Source organism: Ursus maritimus, unplaced genomic scaffold (assembly GCF_017311325.1).
Source record: "Ursus maritimus isolate PB19 unplaced genomic scaffold, ASM1731132v1 scaffold_23, whole genome shotgun sequence".
NCBI classification, from domain to species: Eukaryota; Metazoa; Chordata; class Mammalia; order Carnivora; family Ursidae; genus Ursus; species Ursus maritimus.
In genome coordinates, this window is record NW_024424786.1 from 8607388 (window position 1) to 8623152 (window position 15765).

General features: G+C 33.2%; 1 protein-coding gene across 3 annotated transcripts in view; it reads left to right on the top strand.

Annotated features, from left to right (window-relative positions):
• The window catches only part of PRMT3 (protein arginine methyltransferase 3), a 124363-nt gene that overhangs the window by 37976 nt on the left and 70622 nt on the right, over nt 1-15765 (top strand). For all 3 annotated transcript variants that reach the window (XM_040638897.1, XM_040638898.1, XM_040638899.1), the window contains one exon: nt 5245-5344. In XM_040638897.1, the coding sequence (XP_040494831.1) occupies nt 5245-5344 (100 nt within the window). The remainder of the gene's footprint in view (nt 1-5244; nt 5345-15765) is intronic.

The window sequence follows — 15765 nt, forward strand, 5'->3', positions numbered from 1 at the left end:
TTAAAAAGCTGAAGTGAATATATAAATATCATACGAATAAAACATTATAAAACTTTAGGAATAAAGGATATTTCATAATGATAAAGGGATTAAATAATCAAGAATATATGATAATATTAAACCTATAATCATCTAATAAAGTCTTCAGAATACAGGAAGCAAAAACTGACAGAAATTAAGGGGGAAATAGACACATTTATAATCACGTTAGGAGATAACAGTACTTTTCTGTCAGTAATTGATAGAACAAGTAGATATAAAATGAATAGAAGTATAGAAGACATAATTGACACTTACATAACACTTTATCAAAAAATAGCAGAATCATGTTCTTTTTAAGTGCACATAGAAAATTCATCAAACTAGATTACATGTAAGACAAAAAGAAGTCTCAATAAGTTGAAAAAAATTTGAATCTTATAGACTTAGCTTCTTGGCTTACTGAAATTTAATTATAAATCAGAAAGATAGCTGATAGATCCCAAAATATTTGGCAGTTAAATAGCACACTTCATGGTTCAAAGAAGAAATAACAAGAGAAAGAATTTAGAAAATATTTTGAACTGCATTAAAAGCATAGTGTATCAAAATTTGTGGGATGCAGCTAAAGCCATACTCAGGAGGAAATTTAAAGTTTTAAATGCTTATATTAGAAAAGAAGAAACATATAAAATCCATGATGTAAGCTTCCATCTTAAGATATGGTAGAGAAAGAAAAGTGAAATATACCCAAGAAAGAAAGTAAAGATCAGAGATCAGTGCAATAGAAAACAAAACAATAGAGAAAATTAATGAAAACAAAGTTTATTTAAAGAAGATAACATTGATAAACCTCTAACTAGAATTATCAAGAAGAAAAGAGAATATACAAATTGTCAATATTGGGATTGAAGAGGGGAAAATCACTACAGATCCTATAGACAAAGGATAATGAAGGAATATTACAAACACCTTTATGCCAATAGATAATGACAATTTAGGTAAAATGGAAAAATACTCCGAAAAATGAAAGTTATCATAATTGATTCAAGAAGAATTAGAAAATCTGGTGCACCTGGGTGGTGCAGTCGTTAAGCATCTGCCTTCGGCTCAGGGCGTGATCCCAGCTTTCTGGGATCAAGCCCCAGATCAGGCTCCTCCGCTAGGAGCCTGCTTCTTCCTCTCCCACTCCCCCTGCTTGTGTTCTCTCTCTCGCTGGCTGTCTCTGTCAAATAAATAAATAAAATCTTTAAAAAAAAAAAAAAAGAAGAAGAATTAGAAAATCTGAATATACCTAGATCTAGTAAATAGAATGAGTTGGTGGGTGCCTGGGTGGCTCAGTCTGTTAAACGTCTACCTTCAGCTCAGGTCATGATCCCAGGGTCTTGGGATCAAGCCCTGCATCAGGCTCCCTGGTCAGCGGGGAGCCTGCTTCTCCCTCTCCCCCTGCTTGTGCTCTCTCTCTCGCTATCTCTCCCTCTCAAATAAATAAATAAGATCATATAATAAATAAATAAATATATGAGTTGTTAATTACAGTCCTTTCCACAAATTAAACTGTAGGCTCAAATAGCAAATGTCTTATAACACTTAATGAAGAAGTAATACTAAACTCTTAGAGGTGGACAGAACCCTTTGCAACATAATTTATAAGACTGATAATTACAGTGATACTGAAGTCATACAGATAGTCCAAGAAAATAAACTACAGACCAGTATCCCTATGAACATAGATGGATATATATATATATATATATATATGTTTTTTAAGATTTGCTTCTCTGGAGAACCCTGACTAATGCAGCTGCCATTTATTAAATAAATACTCTGTTAAGATCTGCATTACATTCTTTGTATGCATCAGCTTTAACCCTCACTACGCCGATGTGGGACTCGATCCCAAAACCCGGGGATCATGACCTGAGCTGAAGGCAGACTCTTAACCGACCTAGGCACCCAGGCAGCCACCCCCTTCTTTTTTAAGGGAAACATATTTTTTTTAATTGAAGTAGATTTGATATACAATAATTAGTTTCAGGTGTACAACATAGTGATTAGACATTTATATATGTTACAGAATAATCACCATGGTAAGTCTAGGAGATGGAAATGTTTTTAACAGAAAATTAGCAAATTGAATCCATTAATTTATAAATAAGATAATAAGCTATGACCAAGTGGAGTTATCCTAGAAAGGCTAGGTAGGTTTAACATTTAAAAGTCAATATAATTTATCATATTAACAGAAAAGAAAGAAAAACTATAGAATCATCTTAATAGGTGCAGAAAAATTATTTGCCAAAATTTGAAACTCATTCGTAAGGAAAATTCAGCAAAATAACAAAAAGGGAACTTTGTTACCTGATAAAGATAGTTAGTGTCATATTTGATAATAGTTAATGAATGTAGGGAATGTCCACTCTCACCACTTCTATTCACTGTTGTCTTAAGGAATCTAATGACTGCAATAAACCAAGAAAAGGAAATGAAAGATTTGAAGGAAGTAAAACTGTTATGACTCCCAGATGACATGATCATATACATGTAGAATCCTAAGAAACTCATAAAGTAAATCAGCATATTGTACACCTGAAACTAATATAATTTGTATGTTAACTATAAAGAAAATGAAGGAATAGAATATTTAAAAAAGAAATGTATAAAATAACCACTAGAAATCCCAAAGTCATGGGATTTAAGGTGAAAATGTGAAAAATAATTGTGCTTCTTTTTATTAGTAGTCCCACACAAGTAGAAATTGAAACTTAATACCATTTACAGTACAACCCAAATCATCAAACATTTAGGGGTAAATTAAACAAAGTATGTCTAAGAGATCAACACTGAAAAGTGCATTACATTACCAAGAGCTGATGCTAAAATTCATATGGAAACAAATGACCTAGAATAGCTAAGAAAATTTTTTTATAGAAGAATAAAGTTGAAGGATGTACACTGTCAGATTTTATGACTTAATTTAAAGCTGTAGTAATCAAGAAAGTGTTGTATTGGCATTAGGATGCATATTTAAATGTTGAGGCAGAACTGAAAGTCAAGAAATAAACTTACACATATATGGTTAATTGATGTTTGACAAAAATACCAAAGTAATCTTATGGGTTAGTGATTCTTTTTCTGCAGGGAAGTTGAAACTATCTCTTGTAATAGTTTTTCCACTATATCCATAGGTATTACTATGGAAGAAAATGAGCATGATACTGTGTGGAAAATTAATTCAAATGGAAACAGAAGTTTTAAGAGAATACAGGTGAAAAGATTTGATGTAGGCAGAAATGAGCCACAAAAGAAAAAAATGATTAATTGGTCATTATCAAAATTAAAAACTAGCTCTTCAAAATATACCATTAAAAAAATTAAAAAGCTACAGTGTGGTAGAAATCATTTACTACACATAAATCTCAGAAGGTTTTTATCTAGAATATGTGAAGAACTCTTAAAATTCAATGATAAGAATATAACTGACTTGATTTTTTAAATGGGCAAAAAATTGGAACAAAAGGCAATGTAGGATATGGACAATAAGCACATGGGAAAAAATGCTTGATCATTAGAAAAATGTAGTTTATAACAATGATGAGATCTCATCACACAGTTAAAATCTAAAAGCTTAACAATACTAAGTGTTGACAAGGATGTGAAGCAACAAGAATGTACATTGCTGGTGGGATATACAATTGTATATGCACATTGTAAAACAGATTGACAGCTTTTTTAAAAGTTAGATACTTTCATTTGACAGCAATTTTACTTGTACAGAAATGTTTATAGTAGCATTTTCAATTATAGCCCAAAGCTGGAAACAATCCAGAATTCCATCCACGGGTGTGTGGATAAACAAAATTGTTTTATCCACACAGTTGAGTACTAAGCAACAATAAGGAATGCATACAAAAGTATGCATGAATCTAAGAAGTATGGTTATTGAAAGAAACCACACACAAGGGGCACCTGGGTGCTCAGTCAGTTAAGCGTCTGTCTTCAGCTCAGGTCATGATCCTGAGGTTCTGGGATCACATTCTGTGTTGGGCTCCCTGCATAGCGGAGAGCCTGCTTCTCCCTCTTCCTCTGCGCTTACCCCCTATGCGCGCATGTCCGTGCACGCGCTCTCTCTCTGTCAAATAAAATATTAAAAAAAAAAGAAACCACACACAAAGAGGTACATTTGCTATAATTCCATTTATATGAAACTACAAAATAGAAATCTAATATGTAGTGAAAGAAAAAAAATCACTGCCTGTGAACAGGAGGATTTTCTGGGAAGGAGCACTAATGAGTATTTTCGAGGAGGTAGAAATATTCTATATATTGATGATGATAGTGATCACTCAAATGTCTCTTTTGTAAAAGTCAACAAAATTTACCCTTTAAATGAATATATTTAATTTTATGTAAATAATACCTCAGTGAAGTTGGGGAAAGACATCCTCCTTTGTTAGCAGAAAAAATCCTTTGTAATTCAGATGTTCACCCTCTGAGGATTGAGAGCTTATTTATTTAACTCGATATAAACTTAGCAGCTTGCTTTTAACTTTTTGAAATCATCTTAACTCTGTTGTCTATTTCATATTTCAAAAGGAAGGTGAAAAATATGTACTAGTCTTAGATCAAGCATATAAAAATACCTAATGAGTGTCAGTGCACAAGGTTAAATAATTTAAGATTGTAGTAGATAGTCAGGTTTTATGCAGCATATAATATTTGAGGAAGTATGTGCTGCTTTCACAAATATTCGATTCTCATAATAGGGCTGTGAAGTAGATGGGGTAGACATCATCATTCTCTTTTACACATGAGCACACAGGCTCAAAAGATTATGATATAATTTGGTGAAGATCACTTAGCTGACAATTACTAAAGGATCTAGAGTACAAATAAAGAGCTTCTGGCTTCTAGTTCTCAAAACACTACTTGCCTTTAAAATGTACTCTTGTTGTCTGGTCTGTATGTTTCTCTCCACTCCTCACTTTAAAAAAAAAAAAAAACAGTAACTATTGACATGTATTCTTGATAAAATTCAGATCTCTTTTCAGGCTGAAGTTTTCAATATTGGGTCAGGGTATTGTCGGATTAATCGGAAACATTCTTGGACATTCATGCAGTGGTCAAAAAATAATTCTAGTGCTCAAGGAATAACAAACTTCAAACATACAAAATAATATGAACAGTTACCAAGAAATTATGTAATTTGACTAGTTTTCTGAGTCTGTTTAACATACTAATTTAATTCATTATGATAATTTTCAGACTAAATAAACTTGAAGATACTATTGTACTAATTAAAGGGAAGATTGAAGAAGTTTGCCTTCCTGTAGAAAAAGTGGATGTTATTATATCTGAGTGGATGGTAAGTGTTTGCAGAAAAAACTACTTGTGTTGGTTTTAAAAGAAAGCAGTGAATAAGGTAGTAGTTTTCTGCATTTAATTATGTTTGATAAATGGCAGAATAATGGCATTATTTTAAAAACGGCTACAATCTTTTTATGGTGGTTTATTCTGATATGGCACTTATTTACTGGCCATTTGTAATCTTTTTAAAAAGAATAAATTAGCTCTTTTACTTTTAAAATCATAATAAAGAATGATTGTTTTTCTATTTTCTCAATTTGTAGAGACCTAAATATGTTTGCTGAAAAGCCTGTGAGGACTAGTAAGGACTTACTAGGACTGTTTCATCAAAATTAACATGATGTTGCCACTCTTGCTCTAATACTAAATGTCCTGTCTTTCTTATGTCAGGCCATGTAGTCAGTGTCCTTTATCACACAAAAGAGAATTTATTAGCGTGATTAAAATAATAAAATTAAGATATGTTATATAGCTTTAGAATTTGCTTTTGAAATCATAAGTCAGGGCATAGAATGTTTATTTTTAAATGTATATAAAGTAAAACTAATGGTATTTGACAACTGATTTGACTTGTTGATATGCCAATTTGATGAAGACAAGCTAGTATTTCTAGATAAAGATTTCTAAACTATTTGGGGAGTTTTTAAGCCTTTTTTTTTTTTTAAGAAACCTGTATTTGATACATATATTTTCACTAAATGAATTTATCAAAAATTTTTGGAAAAAATTCATTATGCTTTATAATTATCTATAAATTTTTAATGAACATAATAATCTAGAAAAATAGCAGGGATTTCAGGGAGCTTTTGAAATGTTCATATTTAACGTATAAGTAAATTTCAGTCCCAAGCTGGTGACATTCACTGTTGTTAGCAGTTACACTTGTACATGATAGAGTGTGTTGATTTTCTTACGGTAGGGTTGGCTTTTAATAATTTTTAATCACAATGTCGTTACTTTTCTTACACCAAAGAATTTGTATCAGCACTCTGATTTCTTTTGTGAATTGGGTGAAAAGGTGTGGACTTAGTTACATAAAATTAAAAATCTAGCATCTTTTTAAGGACTACAAAAAGGTGCTTTGGAGAAAGCACATTTGAGGCATTTGCTCAGCAGTAATTTAAAATAGTGTATACTACGTGTTGGCTGGCATCCCCATTTCTCCAGGGACCATTTTACTTTTCTTGGAAAATGCATGTCTTAAATTACTCCAGATTAGGATATAAGCAAACTGAGACAGACTTTACTAAACTTTCTGTCACCTCAGTTGAACGTTTTTGCATATCTGATTATAGTTAGTTGGATAGTTCTTGACCTGCTTGGCAGAATTACACTTCTAGATATTGATGTTCTAGGAATTTTCATTTCAAAATCTTAAAGATGCTCTAGAAGTACTAATATTCAATTGAAATCTTAGAGCCAGTTGGTATAATAACAAGAAATTAGCTGGATTGAGTGAATTTATGAGATCGTCACACTTACAATATGAACTTTATTGAAAAGCTGTGCGGGTCTTGGGCTTATTTGTCCTCAGGTGCATTTTACACTCTTCTCCTGCCTGTTTCTGTACTGAAGGAGAGCTAACTCTGCAGGGACAGCCATCTTCCATGGGGTTTGGGAGACCCAAAGGGAAACACTGATGGGAGATTTAAGAAAGGGAGAAGCCAGGGCATTTCTTCGCTTCTGTTTGCCTCTAGCTGTACTGCTGGCAGAAGCTATTTCTTTTGTGACTCCAATTCCCATTGGACAAGTCTGTCGTAATTCCAGTGTCCACTGTGTGACTCTGGCCCTGAACTCTTGTAGCAGTGCTCCTTCCTTTTGTCTCTCTAGCCTAGGAATGGTTGTTCCTTCCTGCTGTCTGCTGATGTCTGGTTGTCTCAGTCCCTTCTTGATCGCTTACCGTATCTTTTATCCTTTCTGTAAGCAACTTCCTGCATTCGTTTTTCTCTATTTTCATGACCTATGGTTTCTGTTCGCCTAGACTATAATGGATGTAAAGGGTACCTTTCATTTTGGAGGACTGGTCAGGTGTGATCTCTGCCTTTATTAGGAAGGCATTATAATACAAATACTTCTGAGTCCCCGGAACCTGGAATGAAAGCCAGTTGTTTGGAACCAAGGTGCTTTCAGAAGCCCTTCACTAAGAGAGGTAAATCAGTGTATTCAGGAAGTGTTAACTAAGAACTTTCCTATTCCTCTTCACAAGGGTATAACTTAAGAGTTTGCATTATCTTACTGTCTCCCTTTCCTTACAGACGTCAGTGGAATTGAAGTCTAGCAGATTATGTTAAATGTGTTAGGTGGAACATTAGACACTGTAATTTATGGCAGTTATTCTAAGGCAGTCAACTTTGGATAGCCTTATTTCCCTAATAAAATTTTCATTAAGCTTTTTAAATAGGCTTGTGTTGGAATGTTTTGAGTCGACGTTGTGGATTGGCAATAACATTTATAGTACTTTCTAAATCCTGTAAGTCCTCTTCTGAATTGGGTACTTCTAGGATTTCTGAGCTGAGTAGTTGGAAAATTCCCAATACCTCATTAAACAGGAGGAATAGGTATGCTTTCTAAAATATATCCAACATTTTCTAGATACTCCTGCTTTGGCTGAAATGATGGGCAAGTGGTGAATGACTGAATATTTTAAATCCATTTTAAACCCACATTTTCATGAACCAGCATTTTAAAACTAAAATATATTGCAAAGAATCCTCTCTTTGCTTTTTTTTTTTTACACATAAGGCAGTAATGATACAAAAATCTAGAAAAACATAATGTTAAGCCATAGCGTACATTTTTTTTCTTTTAAAAATATTTTCAACAAGAAAGGACAAAAAAAGAATATACTCTGCATAAAAACTGGACTCAGCTGTTTAATGGACTTGTAATGCACTGTAGCAATGTAGGTATCGTATGTTGCAGAGATGTACGTCTGTTTTCTTCCCCTATAGTCCACTAACTATTCCATCTTAATCTAGATCTATTTTTTGGTCTACAGCTATTCATGAGATTTGCTTTATTTTGGAAGATGTTGTTAAGGATGTAATTTTAAAAGCCAAATCATTGCTGTTAGCATATTATTTAATAAGCCATGACTTGCTTCTTAAAGTTATGAATTTCCAGATTTAGGCTTTCCTTTAATTTTACATTTTTATTTTTATTGAATGGAATTTCCATTTGGTAAAATTGTTATCAGTTAAATAAATAACTGGTATTAAATAAATAACTGATACTAAATTAGCTAATACTAAATAAATAACTGAAATAAATAAATATGAGTTCAATCAGTTTAATCTCTATAAGATGTTAGTATTTATGGCTATGAGTATCTCCTTTCATTTTTCATATTTTACTCTACTAACAGAGCCATTCATTATGAATCTTATTTCTGATTACCTGATAAAACTGTTCGAAGTTACTGTCCCTAATTCTGTGCTACAGACCAGTTAAGCCAGATTGACTCATTTGGTGTATTAGTGTTTTCCATCTATATTTTCAGCATGACCTACTTGTAAATGCATAGATAAGATCCTGGCATCATATGATACACTTGCCAGCAATGATTCTTGTTTGCACCTTTGTTCTTTTCTGTCATCAGGATTATCAGCAGAATTACACATTAGGTGAACTTTATATTTCATTGTCATGATCATTCCTGACATACTTTCAAATTGTCTAAAGTCCCTTGTTGCAATTTTTCTATCTCGGTTTGCTTTTCACAAAAGCTACCTAAAATTTCTCTTTACTCAAATATTCTTGGATGTATCCTTGAAATTTGAGAATTAACTTTCCTACCCCATCTTCACTAGCACAGGTTTATCTGTGTAATACACATGCATGCTCATATCCACATCCACAATGATGAGATATCTTTCGTTCATATTTAATACTCTTTATTGTTGATGAATAGCATTTCAAGATATCATTTAAAAAACAACATGGCTTGTGATTTGGCTTATCAGCAATCCACAAACTGCCCATGACGCCTGTCATAGGTCACATTTTAAACTGGTGGATGTTGAAATGTTTTAGTTGTCTTCAGTTTGGTCTGACAATGAAGCCATGCCATTTCAGCCAACTGCCATGAGGATAGGTGACCTTTCCTGGTCTGTTTTTAACAACACAGATTACAGTGCATTGTAATTAATTGTTAATATACCTTTTTCCATTCTCCCGAGACTGGGAGGCAGGATTTACTTGGTATGACCAGATTCTATCACAGGACTTAGCATTAGCAAATGATGAGGGAATGTACACCATAAGAGAACTTTACCATGTAGAATTTACTGGCCATAGATATGATCTTATTTATAATTTTCTGTACAGCACATGGAGTCAGGGAGGTAACATATGACAAGGTTAGAAATGTTGCTCTGGAGTCAGACTGCCTTACCCTTCGCCCTGTTTTGCTGCTTAGGTCTGTTGCCTTGGGCATATTGCTGAACTTGTCCGTGCCTCAGTTTCTTCCTTTAATAAAATGAAGATAATAGTAATACTGACTTCATAGGGTTTTTATGAGGATTAAATAAATTAATGGATATAAATTTCTTGAAGCAGTTTCTGCACATAATAAAATCTCCGTAGTTAGCTATTTGGTTTTGAAAGTTGTGTAGTCTTTTAACCACTTGGTAACTAATGAATGAGCTGCCTGACTAGGTTATTCAATAAGTAAAATATGAAAATGGTAATATACATGAAGTAAAGACTAGTAACACTTGGGTGAAGAACATTCTTAGTGCATCCCCCTTGGTTTGTGAGTCCTTTGTTAAAGCAGAAGAACTAATGCTGTTTACTTCTACCTATGAGTGAAAGAAAGCTCCTAAAATTTATAGCTTGTATTTTCAGACATTTGGGCGTTTAATATAAACACAGTTAGATTATCCTATGTTACTGAGTTGGCACAGTTGTAATTATTATAATTAGTTGTAATTATTATAATTATCCATGAACAGATATTTGATTGACAAGAATTGAGTAATCATATAAATGCCACCAACTTGTAATAAAGAAAACTTGCTCATATACATCTCAACCTGGATTTAGAGAACCTGCCAATCATGTGTTTGAAAAATAACAGATTAGATATGGTGTGAAAATTTGGGAGGGAAAAAGCATTATTTGTATTTCTTTGACGTGGAATGCAAAATTCTCACAATTTTTTAAGATAAAACATTAGCCTTCATAGGTTTTGAGCCCTCCATGGCTGATTTAATGAGTCCTTCCTAGTTCCTTGGGAGTTTCAATTCATTCTCTTTTGTCATTCGAGATACTTCAAGGGCCAAGGGTAAGAAGCCATGAGGTACACTGCTTTTTGAAACTGACTTAAAAGGGCTTGATGAAGCTAATTATCCTCTGAGGTTTTCTTCTCTTGGGGTACAGATCTTTCACATGTTATATTTTCTTTAATAGAGTCTCCAAATTGGCAAAATTTAGATGGCAGAACTATGAAGTCATCGTTTAGTTAGTTGAAGTGAGAATTAGGGCAGGAGTTTCTTACAGTAAATTTTGACCTGTTCTTATGAATGAATGTGTTTTTCTGACCTGTTTTTGGTAGATTATGTATTTTGGTAAATTTTTCAGTAGTGGTGACACATCAATTTGGTCTGCTCCATTTTCCATTCTCTTCCCTTTATCCATTTTTAATGCTAGAATATTTATTTGGGAATACCCAAATTAAAGTAACATGAAGTTGAGTGAATGTGAGGCTTCTCAGGAATTCAGTCTTCAGTCTTACTTTTATTAATTTGTGCTTCTATCCAATAAAAGTAGGTGACAGAAACAAACCCAAGGCTTAATCTAGTCTCCGTTATTAGGGAATGACATGTAGTTTGTCTTGATCAGTTTTTGCTTAAAGTTTGTCGCTTAATGATCTTTTCAAAGAACCCAAATTGTGCCCTTGTTGATTTTTCTCTGTCAACATTTATTTTCTATTGTATCGATTCCGCTTCAATCTCTATTATTTCCCTCTACTCTCTGTAGTTTGATTTGCTGTTCTTTTCTAGCTTATTGAAATGGAAGCTTAGATCATTGATTTACAGCTTTTCTTTGTCTAATATTTGGCATTTGAAGCTAGTATTTCTAAGGACTGATTTAGCTGAATCCCACATTCAAGTGATTTTTTTAAAGATTTTGTTTGTTTGTTTGTCAGAGAGAGTGCACACAAGCAGGGGGAGCGTGGCAGGCAGAGGGAGAAGCAGGCTTCCCGCTGAGGAAGGAGTCCAATGTGGGGCTCGATCCCAGGACCCTGGGATCATGACCTAAGCCGAAGGCAGATGCTTAACTGATGGAGCTGCACAGCCGTCCTGACATTGAAGTGATTTTTAAAAATAGTTCTAAGTATTACTTTTTTTCCTGAATTATTATCCTTTATGCTGTTGTTAAAAGAAGAAACACTCAAGTATTACCATATTTGAGAGGTAATCTACCATTAATAAAGCAAAGGCACTGGCACTATTGTTCTCCACATAAGCTGACGAGGTGTTCTAAGGAACCCTCATTGCACAGCCACTAAACCCTGAAGAGCACACATTTTACATTTTTTTCTTATGAATATCAGTTTTGATGTCGTTTCTTTTTTCCTTGTTTAGTTCATAACCAGAGAAGGAAATTCTAGAGTGCAATTGTATAAGAATTTGAGAGGGAGTACATAATTCAAATACTTAATAATGTTTAAGAACTAACATTTCTCACATTCAGTGCATTTATGGCTCATTTGGGCATTCTGTAAAATTTCGGTTAATTTCTTTTGGCTATATTTCTGTTGGGGATTTTTGTTTTTTTATTATTTTCCTGAGAGAGTTCCTTATTTATTCTAGTTGCCAATCTGTTGCTGGGCTCTTCTCATATTTTCTGCATCTCCTGGTTTCTGGGCACATATTAGAATTTAACTCTCTGTTCCCTTCAAAGTCAAATGTGGCCCTATGACTTACTTGGGCCAGTGAAAGTCATATTCAGACAGAATGTTTAACATCCAGTACACAGTTTGCCATATCCCCTTTCTCTGCATCAGTTATTGTGGAAGCTTGTATTAATATGAACCCTCTGTCAGCCTGACTCCTGAGTAATTACAATAAGCAATGACTCTTGTCAGCCTGTAATGTAAGAAATAAATCTTTTTTGTTTTCAGTGATGATTTGGATACTGTTTGTTAATGTAGGATAACCTAGCTTGTCTTGATGGATACAACTGATGGATTCCCTATAGTTATGTTTGTTAGCAGCCATGGCTTGTCACTGCATTATTTTTTGATGTGATTTGATGAATAAGACATTCTTAACATTTAATGTATTAAGTTTATCAGAATTCTTTTATTGTTTGAGTTTTTGTATCTCGTTTGATAAATCTTTCTAGAATTTCCGTTACATATTTATAGACTTATCTATCTTCTATGCCTCTTACACACCTTCATATTTTCTATTGTTTTGACTTTTTTGGCTGTGTTCTGGATAATTTCTTCTGTTCAGTCTACCAACTTACTAATTTTTTCTGAAGCTTTTTCTAATTATCTGTTAAACTCACCTATTGAGTTTTAGTTCAGTTTTTTTTTTTCTAGGAATCCTCTTTCATTCTTTTAAAATGTTACTTGCTTGTTACTCTTATCTTCAAGCCTCTTTTAATCTCATGAAATCATAAACAATATCCAACAGTTTTGCAGTTCTGCTTTTGCTGACTGTTGTTTCTACTGGCCTTCATTCATGGTGCTTGGTGCTTGTTTATTTGAGTGTTTAGTACTATTTGATACTGTGCTATATATTTTCTAAGGAACTTTATCTGTGGAAAACTCTGGTGCTTAGGTTTTACCCCAATAATTTGGCATTTTTTTTGCTGTGTACCTGAGACATTTACAGATGCAGACCACCTTTATTCATTCTTTTTAACTTTTAAAAACACTTTATTAGGGAAAATTTCCAATGTAAAAAATTTAGAACGAGTGTTTCAATGAACCTTATGCACCTATCACCCAGCTTCAACAATTATCAATATTTTCCATTTTTGTTTTATTTATCTTTGCACTATTATATTTTTTACTATCTTTTTTAACTGATGAGGACCTTTAAAAATGTATGTTTATTATGCCTCTATTCATTATGTCGTTGAACCTAACAAAATTACCGATATAGCTGCAATTCCATATGACAAAAAAAATTCCTAATAGTCTGTGTTCACATTTCCCTGATTGCTTAATGAATTTTGTATATTGTTTTACATCTGATTTGTTTGAATCAGGATCTGAGTTATGTCTGCATGTTGCATTTGTTAATTTGTCTCATAATCTTTTTTTAATTAAGCTTTTTATTTTGAGATAATTGTAGATTGTATCACATGTAGTGGTAAGAAATAATACAGAGAAATGCCTTGTTCTCTTTACCCAGTTTCTTTCAAGATAACATCTTGAAAATCTGTGGTGCAAGAGCACAACTAGGATACTGATATTCATACCATTGGATACAGAACATTTCCATCACTACAAGGAACCCTCCTGTTATCCTTTTATGGCCACACCCACCTCCCTCTTCTATTCCCAAGCCTTAACTTCTGGCAATATGTGTACACATACTGTACAATAATGGAATTGTATGGTATGTGACCTTTCTGGGTTGGCTTTTTTCACTTAGCTTAATTCCCTGGAGATTCATCTAAATTATTGTACATATCTATAGTCTCTCCCTTATTTCTAAGTAGTATTCCAAAGTTGGTATGGATATACCAAAGTTGTTTTAACCATTTAACTTTTGAAGAATATCTAGTTTGGGGCTATTACAAATAAAGCTGTATGAACATTTGTATATATAATTTTGTGTGAACATAAGTTTTCATTTCTCTCAGATATATGCCCAAGAGTACAATAGCTAGTCATATGGTAATTGCATGTTTAGTTCCGTAAGAAACTGCCAAACTGTTTTCCAGAAGGGCTGTACCATTTTATATTCTTACAGCAATGTGTGACTGTTCCAGTGGCAACATCTATCTACATTCTTGGCAACATTGTATATTGTCACTGTTTTTTATTGAAGCCATTCTGATAGGTGTATAGTGATATCTAATTGTGATTTTAATTTGTATTTCCCTAATGGTTAATGATGTTAAACATCTTTTCATATGCATATATGCCTTCTGTATCTTTTCTTCAGTAAAATGTCTGTGTCTTTTGCTCATTTTCTAATTGGATTATTTATTTACTGCTGAGTTTGATAGTTCTTTTTTACTAGTTCTTAATTGGATATGTGGTTTGCAAATATTTTTTCCAGTCTATAGCCAGTCCACTTAACAGAGCAAAAATTTTTAATTTTGATGAAGTCCAACTTATCAGTTTTTATTTTTATGGATCATGCTTTTGCTATCAGGTCTAAAATCTATAGTCTGTACGTTTACCTCCTCCCTTTTTTTCCTTGCCATTCTTTGAAGAAACTGTGTCAGTTGTCCTGTAGAATTTTTTAATTCTAGATTTTGATGATTGCATCCTTATGGTGTCACTTAACATGTTTTTCTATTCCTTGTATTTCTTGTAAACCAGAAATATGGGGTCCAGAAATAGAGGTTTAATAAATTGAAGTTGTTTGTCGTCCCCCCCTCCCGCCCCCCAGCCGAGAATACTTCATGGAGGGCAGTGGTGGTTAGTTTCAGGTGCATTGAATCAAGGGACTCAATGTCTGTTTGTCTATTATGTTAAGGTTGATCAGGGGCTTTTGGAGCTATCAGCCTAATCTATTCATTATAAACCTACCTAATGGTTTCAGAAGCCATTGGAAATGATTTTTTGGATTCATTATTTCATTAAAAGTTGGCAAATTATGATACTCTGCCTGTACCATTTATTCTCTGTTAGCTGAAATTATTCTGAAAATACTTTCTCTCATCAAATATTTGATTATGAACAATAGTTTGAATGGGAAAAATAGGATAAAATCTCAGGATTTTCTATTTGCCATTTTCAGAGTAATGAATTTTCATTGCAGTGTCATTGCTTGTTTATGTTTATTTTAGTGGACAGATGTAGCTACTTTTTTAATATGAAAAATTATGATTTTTTACTGATTTTTCCAAATTAAGATTATGGAATTTTTAAAGTTTTTAATTTTTTCTTGTGTTTCTTCCATACAGAAAATCTTGATTTCTAAGATGATGCTAATTACTTATTGACTTTATCATGCAATTGCCTATTGTAGTTTCACAAATTTTATACCACCTTTATTACTAACAGTAAGGCTTCTACGTGCACTTGAAGATTTCTTTGTAGTTTCTTTTGTTCTAGAATATATCTCCTGGGAAGTGTACAGTCTAGCTACTGTGTTTGAAGGTCATTTGGAATAATTATTTTCGCTGGTTAGGTAACCAACGTGACATACAATCAGATTTATTTATTTCCTTGTTCTTCATTTTGGGACATTTTGCTTTTTCCTTTATTTAGTTTAATTTTGT